Below are 17,231 nucleotides of genomic sequence, written 5' to 3'. Positions count from 1 at the left end.
GCTTACTTGATTTTTTGGGAAGGGCTTTAAACCGGATCTTATGGTCTTCATCAGGGAATGGTGTTCATGTGACTAATGTATGACCCAAGTGGCAACCTCCATGGCTGTGAAGTAAAGCCAATGCAGCAGTGCCAAATAGCAAGTGGACCTTCAGTTAAGTTTTGGGGGATTTTTATGTTTTTATCAAAACCAAACTTTCTCTAGACTTGAATTCCTGAATTCTAGAATTCAGGTTGTGCTTGTGGCTAGTTCTTGTTTTAAAGCACATTAGTGTGCAACACATCCCAGTGTCAGCCTTTTATCATCACAGTTAACTTGTTCTTTGTTCTTCTGCCAATTATTTAAACCCTTTGAATCTTTTGACTTCCTGTAAGTCGTGTCTTGCTACTTCCCAGGAGCTAATTAGCACGCCACCGAACCTGGAATGTGAACTGTGGAACATTGGACACTACAAAATCTTTGACTGTTTGTTGGACAAAACAGGAAATGTGAAGGAGCTTGTCACTGGCTTTTTCACTATATTTTAACTATTTCTGATCAATAATGATCAAAATAGAAAATGCACAGAGAGGAACCAGGACTGTAATCAAAGCAAGAGAAGGGTAAAGATAAGATGAAAGAGTGAAAGCCAAGCAGGGTGGAAGAACAGCAGGGATACCAAAGCAAGCGTTCCCACTGTGAACAAAGCACCTTTTGACCCATAACAAGTAGCTCTTTATTAAAACGGTCGGCCCTGGCCTGTGAATTTGACTGTTAGCGTTAATCAGAGGGGAGAGCCTAAACAACATTTGATTTTGAAACAGGCATGCTGAACCTCATGGATTTCAAATAATTAACTAATCTGTGTGAAGACAAAGAAGAGACTGGAGGAGGAGGAGGAGGATAGAGACAAAAAGACACAGATTGTGACAGAGCATGTTCATTAACAATACTTTGCTTCCTCATAGACAAAGTCTGAGAATGAGAGAGACAGACCACAAAGATAAGAGATAAATTGTGTGTATCTGCATGCAAGTGTGTGTGTGTGTGTGTGTGTGTGTGTGTGTGTGTATGTATTTCCTTCTCTTTAGGCCTGTGTGTATAATTGGTTGCTATTCTCTCATTAATAACTGCAGGGGGACTCTAGGGGACTTTTCCAGCCTTCTCCCTCTGCGCCCTTTTAAGACTCCCATGCAGCCCCCTGCACCGCTCGCTGCATCGATCAATGGCCCCTGATTATTCCATTTGTTAGGCCTGCAATAAATGAAGGTTATTAAAATGGTGGAGAGCATCGATCTCCTCCGGGCGTGCCATCACTAGCTGGCAGCAACAGGTCAGATAATGGACGCTTCAGCTGAAGGACGGACAGAGTTGCGCATTTGAACTCATTTAGCCATGTTAAAGTTATATCAAGGGTTCAGTATGCTTACAATAATAGTCACACTCAAAGTCAGGGCGAAAAGTCTGCATCACTCCACAAGCTTTCTCCAACCACTCTTTGGACTCTTGTTGTCTTTTTACATGCAGATAATTAGGGTTGAGTAGTATCAATACCACGTGTTTAAAATGATATAGTCTCTGTTCATTACACATCTGATAGTGTCTAAAGTACAGACATTATGAAAAAATCTGATCTACAAACAACGTCCTCCACGATCAATCTACGCTACCTCGCACTCCTTCTCCTGTGCAGTTCGACTGCCAATAACACACCTCTGCCACAGACACACACAGAGATGTTATAAATGTAAATATAGAACACAGTGTTTATTTTATGAGCCTGGACCACAACAGTAAACAGTGAACACACCTGATCGGTACCACGTTGTTTCAATCTGCTGCATCATTAAGAGCAAGCCTCCCTCACACGCGGCTCACCTGCTGCTGTGAAAATGGAATCGTATGAGGGGAAAAAAAAAAACACACAAAAAGCGAGTTTTGTTTGTGGCCAACTTTATAAAAATATAATATCATGTTCTTGTTCCTGAAACAGAGAGAGGCGGGGTGCGCAGGTGTGTGTGCAGTAAGGTGTAAGTGTGTGTGTAAGTGTGTGTGTAATAGAGAAGGATACGCAAGGTAAGCAGATTAAAGTGAGTAAAAAGTAAAATAAAGTGAAGGTATTGGAAATCGGGATGGGAAAAAAATAACCTACGAGAAATATGGTAATGTATTCAAAGAAAATATAAACTCCATCCCAGTTATGCTGTCACTCTGTGTGAAACACTGCAGCTGGTCCTCAATATGTGTTCTGTATCAGCACTGTGTGCAGGAAAAATGATTCTGTTTTGTGTGCCAAGGACAATCAAGTACGTTTTTTTAATATTAGTACTGTATTGAAGTTTAAATTTGTGGTACTGTGACAACCCTTTGAGAAACTCCATCCTGTCGAAGAAATTCATGGCATTGGCCCAAAAGTGACAGAAGCAGTGGTCTGAAGAGTGACAAAAGATCAAACCCTGTCTACTTTTACTGTACACTTCTGTGCAATGGACCAATCACTACATAAACTGGCTGTGACCCTCAAAAGTTACAAACATGGTCAAGCAAAGCCTCCCATCATCCCTCCTTCCTTACAAACGGGAGTTTCAAAAGGTGTTCAATGCTCAGGCAAAGACTTTATTTTAAGCATACTGAGGCCTTTAGCTGTATGGGACAATACTGGTGTCATGTTACCACTAGAAGCCTCACTGTATGTGTGTGTGTGACTTACTGGACGTACTGCAAACATGCTGTCACTATTTGTCGTCTGTCTGCACAAGCATTTGAACCTTTATTTATATAGGGAGGGACAACCTCTTCAAACTTCTACTTTTCCAGCAACACCCTGCTTCTTTCTCACGACCTCGTCTTCAAAACTATGCTGCAAATGAGTAAAAGTTTCACTACGATTGCTGATCAAGAGGCGTTTAAACGTCTTCCCAAGGCTCAAGGCAACTTAAACCTTGAAGAAATGAAGTGATGGATGAATAGTGACAAACTTGTGTTCACCGAATCAAAAAATAGAGCTGTATTTAAAAAAGCTGAAAGAGGCTGAACTAGGACACTGAACACAGTCTATACTGAAACATACAATAAAAGCACTTGATGGGGATACAGGTGGTTTGACTGCGATGACGAAGCTTCCTACGAGCCTTGAAAACACAAGTAGCTCTCTACATGACACCATTCACTTACCAAAATCTCCACATCCATCTCTACTTGAAGACGGAGAGTGTTATTGTACATTAATCTTCATTCCCAATAATAACCATCAGCATTATCCTTGCAGTAATTATGATGATACAAAGAGGAAATGAAAGATGATGTAAACTGAGGCAGGCGGTCATTTCCATGCAGATAATGGGCTCGATAAAACAACACGAGGATTAAAAAAAATAAAACATTTAAAAACGTTCTAATCTGAGCCTCCTCTTTTTACACAGGGAGGTCTGAGGTCAGGTCCAAGTCAGTGTTTCTTTAGTATCTTTGCTTGTGGAGGCTTCTGCAGCTCCACACACTCGCTGCCATAATTCAACACAGATATAAAAATCACTGGAATGTAATCATTTCTATAGCCGTGTGAATACATTTTGTTTTCATGCCTCTGTGGCTGAAAGTCTATATGCTTCCTAATGAACTGTGCACATTGATTGAACTCAACTAATGATGCAGAGGAGAAAGCGGCACAGAGCACCTGTCTCGTTTCCTCATTATTACAAACAGGCTTGCTTATTGATAACTTATTGATTTCATTATTCCTAAGTTGAGAAATCCAGCAGGCACTGCATGTGTGGAAACCAGCTGGGAGGGATATGAGAGAAATTTAAATGAATCTTGTGTGTGTGCACATGTGAGTGTGTGTGCATGTTACAGATCATCTAGCAACCATCACCATCTACAGCGGCTCACTCTGACTGCACAAACCAAGCTCCTCATAATAAATAACAACTTCTGTTCAATATTTAAATAAAGTTAGTCCTCCTAAAAAAAACTGGAGCGCCCTGAGCTCTTTGTGAGTCCAAAGGGAGGTCACGTCAATGACAAATGACCTGATATGTTCAATTTTGGAAATCTCAGGAAAGAGCATTGTTTCACAAACGCCCGCAGGCTGTATTCACACAGCTACAAACTGCTTTGACGATTCAACACTCTGCTGTAACAAAAGTGTTTCAGCAACAATGCGCTGTCAGTGTGTTAATTACAGTAACAGTGCTGTGGGCAACAGGGAAGATAAAGGCTGCGACTAGGCAGCTGATGACGAGTACCAAAATATTGTGATAGAATATCACGGAGGACACGGTGAATCACGCTTACAGTAAAGCCCTGCTGTCAAAGCGTGTCTGATGGGGAGAAGAAAAGAATATAATAGTGCCAGTAAGAATGTATACAGACACAACAGTGTGACAGTTTTATCCTGGTTTTGGTCATTTTAGAGATATGATGCTTTGATAAAACAAAGAGAAACTCAAAAACTGATTCAGAGGTGCATGTTACCCTTACAGACTTCACAGAGTGGACAGACACATTTTTTTGTTTCCCTGTCTGCTAACATAAGTGGAGATGAGGAAGCAACAGCTCACATGACACACACTGATCAGAAATCTGGATCAGTTGTTTCCAACGCTACGATTTCTATCTGGCACTAAGAGAAGTATATCAGGCTTCTCGAAACCAGAGCGTTTTACGTGCACTTGCACACGATACTCCAAAATCCTAAACATAGCGAGGATTCCAACTCTGCCTTTGGGTTGCTCCACTCGCTGAGCTGAGTCCTGGTTCTCTAAGTTCAGCTTTCACTACTTCAGTAGCTTTTGTAGTTTGAAGTTTAGCTGCACACTGTACTCACTGCATACTTATTGCTTTATATGATGCAAGCCGAACATTTTCTTACTGCTGCTTCAAAATAAAAGCTTTCAGGTCTTCTGCCGGAGGGAGGCTTTTACTGTGAAGAATCTAATGAAAACAAAACAGGTTATTTCAGCAAAGCTTTGTTTCTTTGTTTTAACATTAAGGAGAAACTACAGTGAAACATGAAACACACAAAAAAGGTAAATGCACCAAGTCAGTGTGTAGTGTGTCCACTCATGTAGAAGCATGGCAGTTTAAGATGGCGGACTCTGTAGATCTAAAAGTCTTATTCTAAGGTAACAAAGACATTACAATGCATATTTTCAGGTAAATAAACACTAATGAAAACAGAGTGATGAATATTATATTCTGTAAATAGAGCGCCCTAAATCTTACACACTGGAGTTTTAAATATAAATAACTAAAATATTTTTATTTGTTTTAATCAGAATGTCTCTGGCGCCTACATACAATATGTTTTTGCATAATTAAATCATCTCAGAATGTTTTTCTTAATAGATGTTACAATAATAGGACTAATAATAATAATAATAATATTAATAATAATAATCATCATAATAATCATAATAATAATTGGGGTTTGCCTCCCATGATGCCTGCTGAGTATCTTAAGAGTGTTGATTAAACATGATTTTATTTATTTTTTTACTAGTACTATTAATTAGCCTGCTCTCTTAACGGGACTCTTAATTAAAAGGCAGGAGTAATAGAGAGGTTAGTAAACCCACATTATGCATGTTGTGTGCGACAGGTGCCTCATTACAGCGATCATGATAAAGTTCTAAGCAGATCAAGGCTCTTTCCAAAATAAAGTGAACAAAGTTAAATTATCACAGAAAATGTTGATGATTTCCTGAGTTATGTATTTGATCAAAATGCTCAGGGTGCTCACATGTTCAGAGTGTTTATTCCACACCCTCCACCACCCTCTTGTAGGTCACCCGTCTCCACAAAACCAGAAATTCCTCTTTGTTTTCAGTGAGCAAAATCAATTCATCACATTCAACAAACTGAAGAGCTCCAATACGCACACACTCCTAAAAATAAGCCTTGATGACGCCATTTCTGTGTCAGACAGGATATCGGGCCGGGGCGAATGGGCAGCAGAGGCAGACAGGGTTACAGACTAAGAAGGGGTGGACATAAAAGTTTGCGTCAAAGCACTCTGACGTCACGCAGCTTACAGCTCCACGGGGGACAGTGAGGCGTAATAGGTAGGGGGAGAAATGCTTTTGTCTGTAGGTCAACATCCATCCAGCTGGGATGCAGCGGATCTGTTATTCAAAGCAACATTTAAAGCCACAGGAGCCAGAGGTTCAACACTAACACTGTGTGTACTCAAAGACAGAGATGTGCAGAGGCATTCTTTGTCCTCAAATTCATAAAGCATGCACGGCTTCTTTTGTTTTAGAAACCTTAATCATCGTGCATACACAATCCCAGCTTGCACAGACAGACAGACAGACAGCTTTTTTTTATTTATTTATTTATTTATTTATTTTGAACACAGCAGACATTTTCCATTTACCGCTTCAGTTTCAGGGTCCTTGTACTCTCTCGCTGACTCACTGTCACACTGACATTGTTAATGTTATTAGTGACACCTGTGCTTTTCCTACTGTGACAAGTGTCTGCTATGAAAAAGATCTTCTGCACACTCTGGCAATTTTCTAATTAAAGCCAGCAGGCGTCTGCGTATGATCATTTTATTGTTAATTACCAAAATAACGCTTTGTGTTACTGACCTAACCAATGAAAGACAGTGAGACGCTGTCGTGTTTTACTGCAGAAATTCTAATCAGTGAGTCTTATTATTTTGATTTTGGTTACTGCTGTGTTTTTCCACATACATAATGCATTTAAGCTGCATTCACATGAGAAGATTTGCTCACCTCGAAGTAGAGCGCAAAGCAAAATGCTTGCAGAGACAAAACACAGTGCGGTCAGCAGAAATAGTTTCTTCATCACTGAAAAAAAATCTGAATTTCTATCTAACAACATGATGGGATTTATTGTTGCTTAGCTAACTTTTTTTTGTGCAATGTGAAATGAAGCATTTCCACTGTCACGGTCACTTGGCATAACTACGTACTTTTACAGCTAAGCTACCTTTAGCTTTGGATTTAGCAAACTAAAATCAATAAACTAAGTGCCCATTCACAAAGCTGTTGTTTCCATCTGATGGATCATGACATACATTATAACACTGAGTTGAAGGGGGGAGTTACATTTCTTCCATCACTCTATGCTCTCTACCTCCCCTGCTTGTAGTATGGACTTTCTTTAGCGTGGTGAAAAAGCAGCACATCCCTGCAGTACTGGAGTTTACCGTCAGTGATTAGCCCAATGACAATTGGTTGGTGGACAATTCTTTGATTTGAGCCTGTCGACCAATCAGAGGCTGTGTTTCTGACATTCAGAGGCGGAGTAGGGTGAGTCTTTGGAGGATGCCAGTGGATTTGCGTTCATGTTGGTAATGAGCTAATATATGAAATAATTTGAACTTTGAGCACAGTGCTCTGTACTTCGCCTGTGTGGAGTGTGTTACTATCAGCCCTTACAACAGTCAGAAGGCCACATAATCAAATATGATATGACAAGTTTAACCCAATGTTGAGAATCACAGTATCCATTTCCCAAGGTCTTATGTTTTTCTGCCTCTTTAAATATCACTCCACTTCTTTCTGAATAGATGTTGAAAACCTACGGTCTGTGGTTATAATGCAATCTGCAGGGGTCTGTAATACATTCTAGATATAAGATTCATAGGAAGTCTCACTATTCCAGCCTTTGACTTTGTTACAACCTATAATGTCAGCTGATATTTTTACCCTGATAGCTCACAAACAAGAGTACCAGCCGTGGATCAATAGTGGTCGGAGCCTGTACTGCAATCACTTATCTTATCAGGTCGAGGTTCATGTTTGTTTGCTATCAATATACAGGTGTCGTGTTAAATGTTTAGCATGAAAATGGGGTGAAAAGCGACGGCACCTGTTCACTGAATTTGTCATTTTTGTTTTGTTTTTGACAATTAGGGATTATTTTCCTTAAAGAAACAACCTGTCGCCTGAAGTTAGCCTTGACCCGACTATTCACGTAATCTGTGATGTGAAAGCTGTTATCATGATTCCACTTGGCAGATACAGCAAAAATGGACACACACACACACACACACCGCTGTCATTGGCCCAGCGGGGGAATAAACACAGCGTTTTGACCAATGGGCCTTGTAATTGTACAGCCTCCCTCTCTCCTCCTGAGTTCATACAGAACACAACTCTAAGTGAGAGAGTGAGAGAGTGTGTGTGTGTGTGTGTGTGTGTGTCTACATGTCTCCGAGAGCAAGACCTCTGATTTCCCACAGTGCAGAACATCATTTACAGCCCACTGATGAGCCTCATGCTGCACGCTTCTCTCACCAGGCTTAACTGTTCGCATTCCGACTCGCTCAATATCCTGACAGCAAAATATACCGTCCATCCGCTTATCTGCCAAGTGCTGACTGTGATCACCCGTGAACAACTGAAAAAGAAAATGTACAAAGCTGCAGAGTAACAATCTGGCCCCTATTTCGTGACTAGTGTGAGCAGCGCTCCGACCGTTTGGTACTTTTCTAATCTTGAAATTCGGTTTGCCAGTCTGTGTGACATTTTGTTGCTCGGCACAGAGTGCATGGAGCACAGGTGGGAGGAGAGGTGCAAACAGGTGGGAGGTTCATTCAAACAAGGCAGTTGAAATCCAGTGGTTGGTATCTCAATAACTTCAAACTCCCTTCAGCTAGTAGATGCATTTCAATCAGCATCAGGAAATGTGGTGGAAGAAGGAACGTCTGCATTGATCTTGAAATGAATATGAGTAACTCGTCCACAGCTGCCTCGCGCTGTATGAAAAGCTTCTCCTTCGTTTCATTAAATCCCTGCAGCCTTCTGAAGGCAGCAGGACACACACATGTTGATAAATCTGCAGCCTCTGATTAGAGAAGTGCAGCACCACAGTGACCGTCCGCCATGTTCACCTTCATTAAATCACATGCAGACGACACCAGGCTGTTACAAAATAACCACACACATCAGACGGGTGTGTTGTAACTCTGTATTCTGCCTGTTTATGCAGGACACATCAGCTAATTGGGACCTCATTAGTCTTGCGTGTCACAGCCTCCTTTCCAACTTTGGCAATTCATATTCTATTCTTGAAACGCATTATGAAGCCAGTGCTGCTTTAAGATGTCATGTAGCCATTTACAAAGTGAAATACGCTAGCATTAGAGTGTATTTATGAATCACTACACCCACCCATCTTGATTCCACTTCACCCGGCCCTTTTGCACTCTGATGAACCAAAATAACAGGGGCACTTCAGACAGACATTCACAGTCCGGCACCCAAGACCTTCCACTTTGCACGAACAGTGTCACATTTTCGATCAACAGCAGGATCGGAGAGTTTCTCAGTTTTGAAGTGTTCCCTTCTGCGACCCAGTGACTCTTTTTGTTGTTCCCTATTTTAAGTTATTTAAATAAATTTGAAAATATGGTAAATGTGATATATATATATATATATAGATATATATATATATATATATAAATAAAAGTGAAATGAAAATGTGGATTTAAAAAGCCCATTGTATAGGATTTAGTCTTGCTGATTGTGACCAAATGAATACCCCTCTCCTCTCTTTTAAGCATGTAGGAGAACCTATAAAACACATACGGCCCTATCTAAAGCCAGTGTTTAGTTTGTCTGCTCTGTGCTACTGTAGGCAGACCCCATGGAAGAGGTCGCTCTGTAGATATAAGAGGGTAACAAAAACACAAATATATTTTTAATGAAAACATCATGAAAAATGTATTTCATCTCTGCCACATTCCGCCAATAAATCCCTCTAAATCTCATACATTGGACCTTCAAAGAGTCATGACAACCCTACTTTGAGCTGAAGTGATTAAAGTAGCTCCTTCATGTATGCCATGCGATTATGGCACCACTAACTTACTGGGCTTCATTGAATAGAAACATGACAACACAACTGAATGTTAAACTACTCCCAAAAAACACCTTACTAATGAATATTTGTGCAGAAAACTAAATTAAAGTTCACAAAACTAGCTGCAGAAAAGTCTGCATCCATTCATATCCCAATGACATCATTCAGTAAGAGATAACTTTTGAAAAAATTGTTCCAAACCCATCACTTTGCACTTACTTCCTTACATCCTAAAAGATGGATTTAACCCCAGGGCCAGTGATACATTCAAAGGCAAATTCTTCCTGCATAAAACACAAAGAGCTGCTCCAAGCCCAGAAATGTGAAGGAACACATTCTTCTTACGAGTGTACAAATGAGGGTCTGTGGCCGGAAAACACCCTGAAGCAATGAAAAATGTTACACGGTTGATTTAGCATGACTTTCTGATAGGAGTGCCCATTTCAGCCAGCTCCTATTACCTCTTTTAAATCAATACCAGAGTCGCAGTTAATGATGCCTTCTAATTCAACACTTTCCCGAAGCTTGACACTTCAGCGGCCACTGCACGGTAATTCCACTGATGTCCTAACAGCAGCGAGGGGTACATTTTCATTTGGGAGAGTTTCTACGAAGGGTTTGTGAGGGTTATGTATGATTACGCAGCATTTGCCATCATTATAGCGGCAGAGCTCTGTAGCCAAGAGGCACTGAAACAATCAGGAGGGTAGTGCCGCAGTGGATCAAACGACGAGAGCTGAAATACAACGTGGACATTCATAAGGGAAAGCTTGGAGGCTCTTCTGTCAAAGCGTAGCACGGGCAGCCTCCAGCAGAATAAAATTAATTGGTTCGATAATAAAGACAAGGGTAGCCAATGATTTGCTGTTGTGTCCAGGCTCTTTAAAGACAGATGTCTTCTCAGAACACAGTGTGGAGCATCGGCACATTTGATTCGTCTCTTTAATGGATTGAGATTTTGAGTAAAACCAGCACCGTGGATGGTCAATTGGCCAAACCTCAGCACCAATCACAGCTGAGCCAAAACTTGGACGACCTCAGTCATCTTTCCGCTCTGGAGCCTTGGCTGCCAAGTGCCTACATGATCATTACAAACTGCAAGAGACTTTTTGGTTTGAAGTTAATGTTAAAGAAATAATTTGGGAAATGTGCTCATTCATCTTTCTTGCAGAGAGTAAGATGAAAAGTTTGACTTCATAACTTTATGGTAAATATAAAGCTACAGCCAGCAGCCAGTTAACTTAGCTTATACTGAAGATAGAGGGAACAAGCCAGCTTGCCTCTGTTCAAAGATACGTGCTAATTTTCATATATTGGTGCTGACAGGTGGATTTTGTTATTAGTGCACATAGCCCAAATACTATTCATTCATACTAATGTTGTAATTTATTAGTCATCACAAATATATTGTTTGAATTTGAAAAAAAGGCTCTGTAGACTCCTAAAAGCTGGGCATTTTTGGCAAATGTTATTCAAACAGCCAGTTTGGACTTTTTTTTCAGTGGAGGATGAATACACTTTCAGTGTCTTACAGAGGTGTGGACATTTCTAGATTAAAAGGGAATTTGCAGCATTCACTAAATTATAAACATATTAATGCTAAATGTTTTCCAGCATCTGCTGGACAAAGTTGTGAAGTTATGTTGCATCATGGATTCCTTGCTTTGAATTGTGGATGGAATGTTGTGCAAAAAGAGCATCATGCCTAACCAACGTTACTTTTATATGTTGTGAGATGTGACATATGGAGGCACAGCTCAGTAGAGAGTCATAAAAAAACACACACAGTATTTTCAGAGCAAACATCTGGGTACATTTGGGATTTTCTGAACTTAGTGGGAAGGACAAATTGGACAAGACCACCCTGTGCGTAAAACCATGTTAGCCATTATCACCCTGAGCTAACATCTGTAACCATAAAAAATACAGCGAGCAGCTAATCAGCCAAAACTTTGAACTCTAATCTTTTACTGTACAACTCAGAGAGAAAAAAGAATCACCCAATCTAGGGCACATAGTCACTTCACAGAAACAGTGATACCAGTGCTCCACAGTGAAACCAAAGCCCAGATAATGGAGTCAGTGAGGAAAGCTAGTCGAGAAGCCATTATATGAGATTTCAGGTCTTCTGTCATGACTGACTCTTATACAGTAACAACAATAGCAGCAAGAGTTATGTGCATATGTACTGAAGAGGGTCACACACATCTGACAGCTTATAGACAGTTGTAGTCGTGTAGATTTATCTCTCGGCGTGTATTCATTGATAAACAGAGGGGTGTGCAGTAATCTAGGAAACTGAGGATGCAATACATGCACGCATCTAGAATTGTTGTACATTCAAGTCATTGACAGGTGAATTATAATCAAATCGAATTGTGAGGCCTGAGAAGAATCACGTATCTAATGTGCAAGTACTTACAACAACAGGATGATGTATGTGAGGTCGACTCAAACTAAACAACAATGGAGCTCTATGGTACAGAGGAAGAAGATATATCAGCTTTGACAACTTGATAGGATTTGTTGACAATAGCAAAAATATTCCTAGGTCTTTTAGCTAACAAATTGTACTAACCGGTCCTGAATTTCCTGTTGTATTAGTTCCATCTATGAAAACTATCATGTGACATGTGAAAATGAAAATCTTTTTCTACAAGCCTGCATGAGTTTATCCCATCAACCTCTGCATGCACCAGATTGACAGATCTGCAGGAAAAAGAGCCCCTATAGGAACTCCACAGCCACAGCTCAGCACAGGCAGCATCCTTAACCTGCTGAATGATTCCAGACATAAATGAGCAGCAACATTACCCTGTCCTTCATCCTCCAGCTCTGCGCTAAGGCCTTGGAGCCCTCAATCTTCTCCGAGTGACGTTTCTTCATGAAGGCCAGGGGAAGTTTCCAGTCATTCATGTCGGCCTCCTCTTCCTCCGCGAGGCCCACAGCCGGCGAATGAAGCAAGTCTGAGTCCATTTTCATCAGGGCCCTGCAGAGGAACATGGATTTGATTTACTGTTAATACTGGACACTAACACTAACAAAATCATTATCGTCATAGCTGGAACTGGTACACTGTTATCACAACAACATTAAAATTGGCTAATAAATGAGTCACTTCCTACTGAACAAGAATATTTTTAAATAAAAGATTCCAGGCACTGAAATTCACTTGGAGGAATTAGAGGAGAAGTTTTGTCCAACATGAAGCAACCTCCATGCATGTGTATGCTAAAACCAGACACCAGACCAGCAGGCAAGAGGAGGACATTGCACAATACTGGCAGACCCAAAGAGTCTGTGCAGCCATGCTACAGAGATTCAACAAACATGAGACAGAAATATAATTCTTCAGAGTGACGGATCAAAAATAATAAATGCAGATATAGAGAGTAAAAGCACAACATCTGCACAATAGAGCTTGTGCATCAAACCTCAATTTTGCAAGTGCTTGGCACAGAACCAAAATCTAAATATATCAAGTACTGACAGAGCTATAGTAATCTTGTTAAATTATGATTTGATCTGGCAGTTTCTAATTTTAATCATAATGTTGCCAATATTAAATGAGTCCTTCTCTGGAGTGTGTGTTTATACAACATGTAACTTTTGGCTCCTTTTGTTAAATAGAAAGAAAAGTTTGAGAGAAATGTTTCTGATCATCAAAGTAAGATATAAAAAGAGTTAAAGTATTGTCACTACTATAATAACAGTTCAAACAATACAAGGCCTAACTTCCATCTGAAGGGCTTTATGCGCAATAGTGATGTTTAAAGTAAGCAACTCTTCTTCCAGCGAGAGTGGAAGCTGCTGCAATAAAATTCCTTCAGCAGGATGAGCCCAATGAAGTGTGCAGATTGTCTTTTCTCTACTACCATGATGGCAGTGATGCACTTACTTAGTGGCTGTAAAAAAAAAAAAAGACAGCAGTGGACATATGCTGGACACTAACAATAGTAAAAAAGTGAAGGCTGCCGTGTTTCAGGGTTTATGACATGAAGGCAGAGTTGTGTTTGTTGATGGGGTGAAGGGGATGAGTCATGTTTAATGCACTGCTGTGAATGTGAAGGGAAACCACAACAACAACTGAAACCAAACACACTCACATCTGGATTCCTTCACATCAGCACTGAACTTTATACACACACACACACACACACCTCCTCGGAGTGATATTCAGGTTACAAGCACACTTTCACAGAGGGGAGCACCTGGATGATGTCATGGCGGGGTTCCAGCTGACCACGTGAACACAGCTCGAGCCCTGTATGAGGTGCTCGTTGGGTTATGTGTTATGTGAAATCGTGTTAACACGGCCTCGCTGTGCTGAACTTCACTTCCCAGCTCTCTGCTAGCGAGCAGCTGCCAGGACACTTAGCAAATAAGCCGGCCAACTAGCTCAGTGCTAACTAAACTAGCGCGGCTGGTCTGACAGCTCTGCGCGGAGCTATCGCTGTCAGCTGTCAAACTGTGCGAGAGGCTAGCGCTATTTAAAGCCTTTCTCCAGGTTGCTTGCGACACAACGTGAGCAGAGGGATGAATGAGACGGAGCAGATGTGCAGAAATGGCGCTAGTGGCGGCGAAGCGTGCAGATGCGTGCAGACCTTGGTGCGGTGGGATGATCAGCCCGGTCTGAGGAACCTCTCCGTCTGCGGACGATGACAGACACGGTCGCACAAACAATCCTGGTCAGAAAATTGTAGGGCAGCGTCCACAGCCTGTAGAGTATGTCAAAGCCGTCAAATCCGAGCTGGACGGGTGCGTGCTTGCAGGGGAATCTGCGGCTCCTCTCCCCACGGCTCTTCGCTATGGGAAGGGGCTGGAGATGAGGCCCATCTTCACACGGACAGTCTGCCACAGCCACACGGAGCACCGGCCACGCTTATCGATGACTGGGGTCGTATGGTGGTCTTCTTCAAAGAAGCGAGCCCGCTAGCTGACTCGGTGCGATGGTTTTGGCGGAAATCACACACAATCCCGAGGAGAGCCACTTCTTCAGCACTTCTGCAAGGGCGCAGCCATCTTGGGTTGGACCCAGAATGCACTGTTGGGGCGGCGAGGCTGTCCTGAAACGTCACCACCGCTGATCCTGTCACAGCAAAACATAAACACACACACCAGTTTACAGCAAACTAAATACATATGTCTGTTTTTTAAATAAAACACTAATCTATTATATTGTTATGTTCTCCTTCTCTAATATGGAAGTCAACTGTAGGTTGTTGTTTTTAAATGAACCACTCATATCTTTAACTTTTGTACTTTCATTCTACATTTTTTGGTAAAACAGCAATAATCTTAATGGGTCATTTTTTTAAATTCCCGAAATATTGATTTAAAAGAGTATTTGAACTATTTTCCTAAAAGACTTACAGTATTTAAACAGTAGCATTCATACAAATAAACTTTTTAACTGCATTCGAATGTTGTGTTTGGGTTTGTTGCATCTCTTGAGAATCACAATTGTAAATGTTACTAATCGCTATACTACAAATTTGCATATTTACATCATACATAGTTATTTTGTCAAAAACACAATGAGGTGTTTCATAAATGAAGATTATGTGTTAATCCACACTTGCTTCACAAAATCCCTTTGTTTAAACCTGGGCCAGTTTGTTAGTCTTACTCAAGACAGACTCATCATGACTTTATTGGCTGTTTTCATCTTCTCTCATATCATCGACATGGCTCGCCAAGGGTCAGACACAAAGTATGAACTGAACTGAACTGATCATCTTGTACAACAGTATTGCTGCTCTCTGAGGATATACTGTGTAGTTTTTGACACTATGTCAGAGAGGTGTCGATTCAACTTTCTGGTCATTTCTGAATCCATTTGTGGTGGTAAATAGCACTAAATAATACTATTAGATAGTATTATTACTATTAGATGGTATAGTATTATTAGTACTATACCAAATAGTACAAATAGAAAATAGAAACTCTTTAGAAGTCCCATAATCAGAAAGCCGACTTCAAACAAAAAATTGTGTAATATCTGGGAAAGGTATCTGGGTCCATCATGAGACACTTTCAAACAGAATGTTTTGTTTGATAGCATTACTAAAGAGGCTTCTTCATTAAACAGCATGATATTTAACAAAATATCTGTTCTGATCCTATTCCAATTTTTTATTTTGTTCACTTAGACCAGGCATGTCCAAAGTACAGCCCAGGGGCCAATCACAGCCCGTGGTCAGATTTTATGTCGCCCGAAGCTTCTCTGGTTGACATAATGAAACATTTTAATGTGCTAAACATTAACCTTTAAGGACATAACTGCTGGTGTTATATATCAGTAGATGTGACACAAAATATTACTTTCTGAATGATTTTTTCTCAAAGACAAGAATAAGATTGATATGTTTTAAACTTAAATGTTAACAGACTTTGCATTACTCATAATAAGTCATGTTTAGAATGAACATGAGGTTAAGACTTGTATAAACTGCAAGTTTAACGTGTTCCATACAATTTATTCTTTGTTATCTGACTCCAGATGTGAAAGAAAGGAAGAACTGGTTTTTAGATTTGTTCACTGTTGGCTAAGATTTGGTTACATTGTCATTTTTTAAATTATTGAGATAATGTTGATAATTGTGACAATGAAAACAAAATTGTTACAGAACAGTGCATGTGTATGTAACTTTTATAATTTTAATTTTTAAATGTTAGTATTGGCCCCAGGGCATCTTCACTTTGTCATATCTGGCCCTCTTTAAAAAAAGTTTGGACACCCCTGACTTAGACAAACAAACAAACAAATCAATTTTTTAAATAATTGATAACTGAGCTTAACCAACTGATGCAGTGACATACAGTAGCACTGTTATAATGTAATATGATCATTTATATCATAAACATAAATTCTAAAATGTATTCATAGAACTTTTACTATAACAATATCAACAATGTCAAAGTGCTGTAATGCTGTACAGAGATGCTAAAAATATATATAGAAAATTCAAATTAGTAATTAATAGCGTTTGCATTTAATTTTTCCAAGGTACACATGTGCAAATGTCTTCATTTGTTTCTTTCAAAAGTATCAATCGTACTAATCTCCCAGAGTACAGAATGTACTCCAATTTTGTCATGTTATTATTGCTGCTAATCATGGAAGAGCAGTGTCAATGGTGTACGGCAGGGGTCATCAACTACACCATCAGGGCAAGATGCTCTCATAAAATTAAATTAATATTGTATCCTAAGTAATATATATATTATATTTTTTCATATATCAATTTGCCATTGAAATGTATGTTATTTTTTAGCCTTTGTCAGTGTTAACAGACTCATATTACCTGTACAGTAGCAAAGTACTAGGGGGCGAAAACGATATTTTAGGCTTCATATTCGTGAAGCTGTCAACTGCTAACGTGGGGAAGGTGATGCAGCTGGAAGAGGCAGCT

At 40.2% G+C, this 17,231-nt stretch overlaps 1 protein-coding gene across 6 annotated transcripts in view; it reads right to left on the bottom strand.

Annotated features, from left to right (window-relative positions):
• The window catches only part of rptor (regulatory associated protein of MTOR, complex 1), a 199,637-nt gene that overhangs the window by 150,701 nt on the left and 31,705 nt on the right, over window positions 1-17,231 (bottom strand). For 2 of the 6 annotated variants that reach the window (XM_027283102.1, XM_027283101.1), the window contains exons 2-3: window positions 14,421-14,905; window positions 12,631-12,805 (exon numbers count right to left, since the gene is read on the bottom strand). In XM_027283102.1, coding sequence (XP_027138903.1) covers window positions 12,631-12,798 — 168 coding nt within the window. In that variant the 5' untranslated portion in view covers window positions 12,799-12,805; window positions 14,421-14,905. Of the gene's footprint in view, window positions 1-12,630; window positions 12,806-14,420; window positions 15,121-17,231 lie in introns of those variants that run through there. The other 4 variants (XM_019273899.2, XM_019273900.2, XM_010734111.3 and 1 more) reach the window with 2 other exon arrangements.

Source organism: Larimichthys crocea, chromosome X (assembly GCF_000972845.2).
Source record: "Larimichthys crocea isolate SSNF chromosome X, L_crocea_2.0, whole genome shotgun sequence".
Lineage (NCBI taxonomy): Eukaryota > Metazoa > Chordata > Actinopteri > Sciaenidae > Larimichthys > Larimichthys crocea.
Note: the sequence above shows the minus strand (reverse complement) of the source record. Positions and strands in the feature narration are given on the sequence as shown.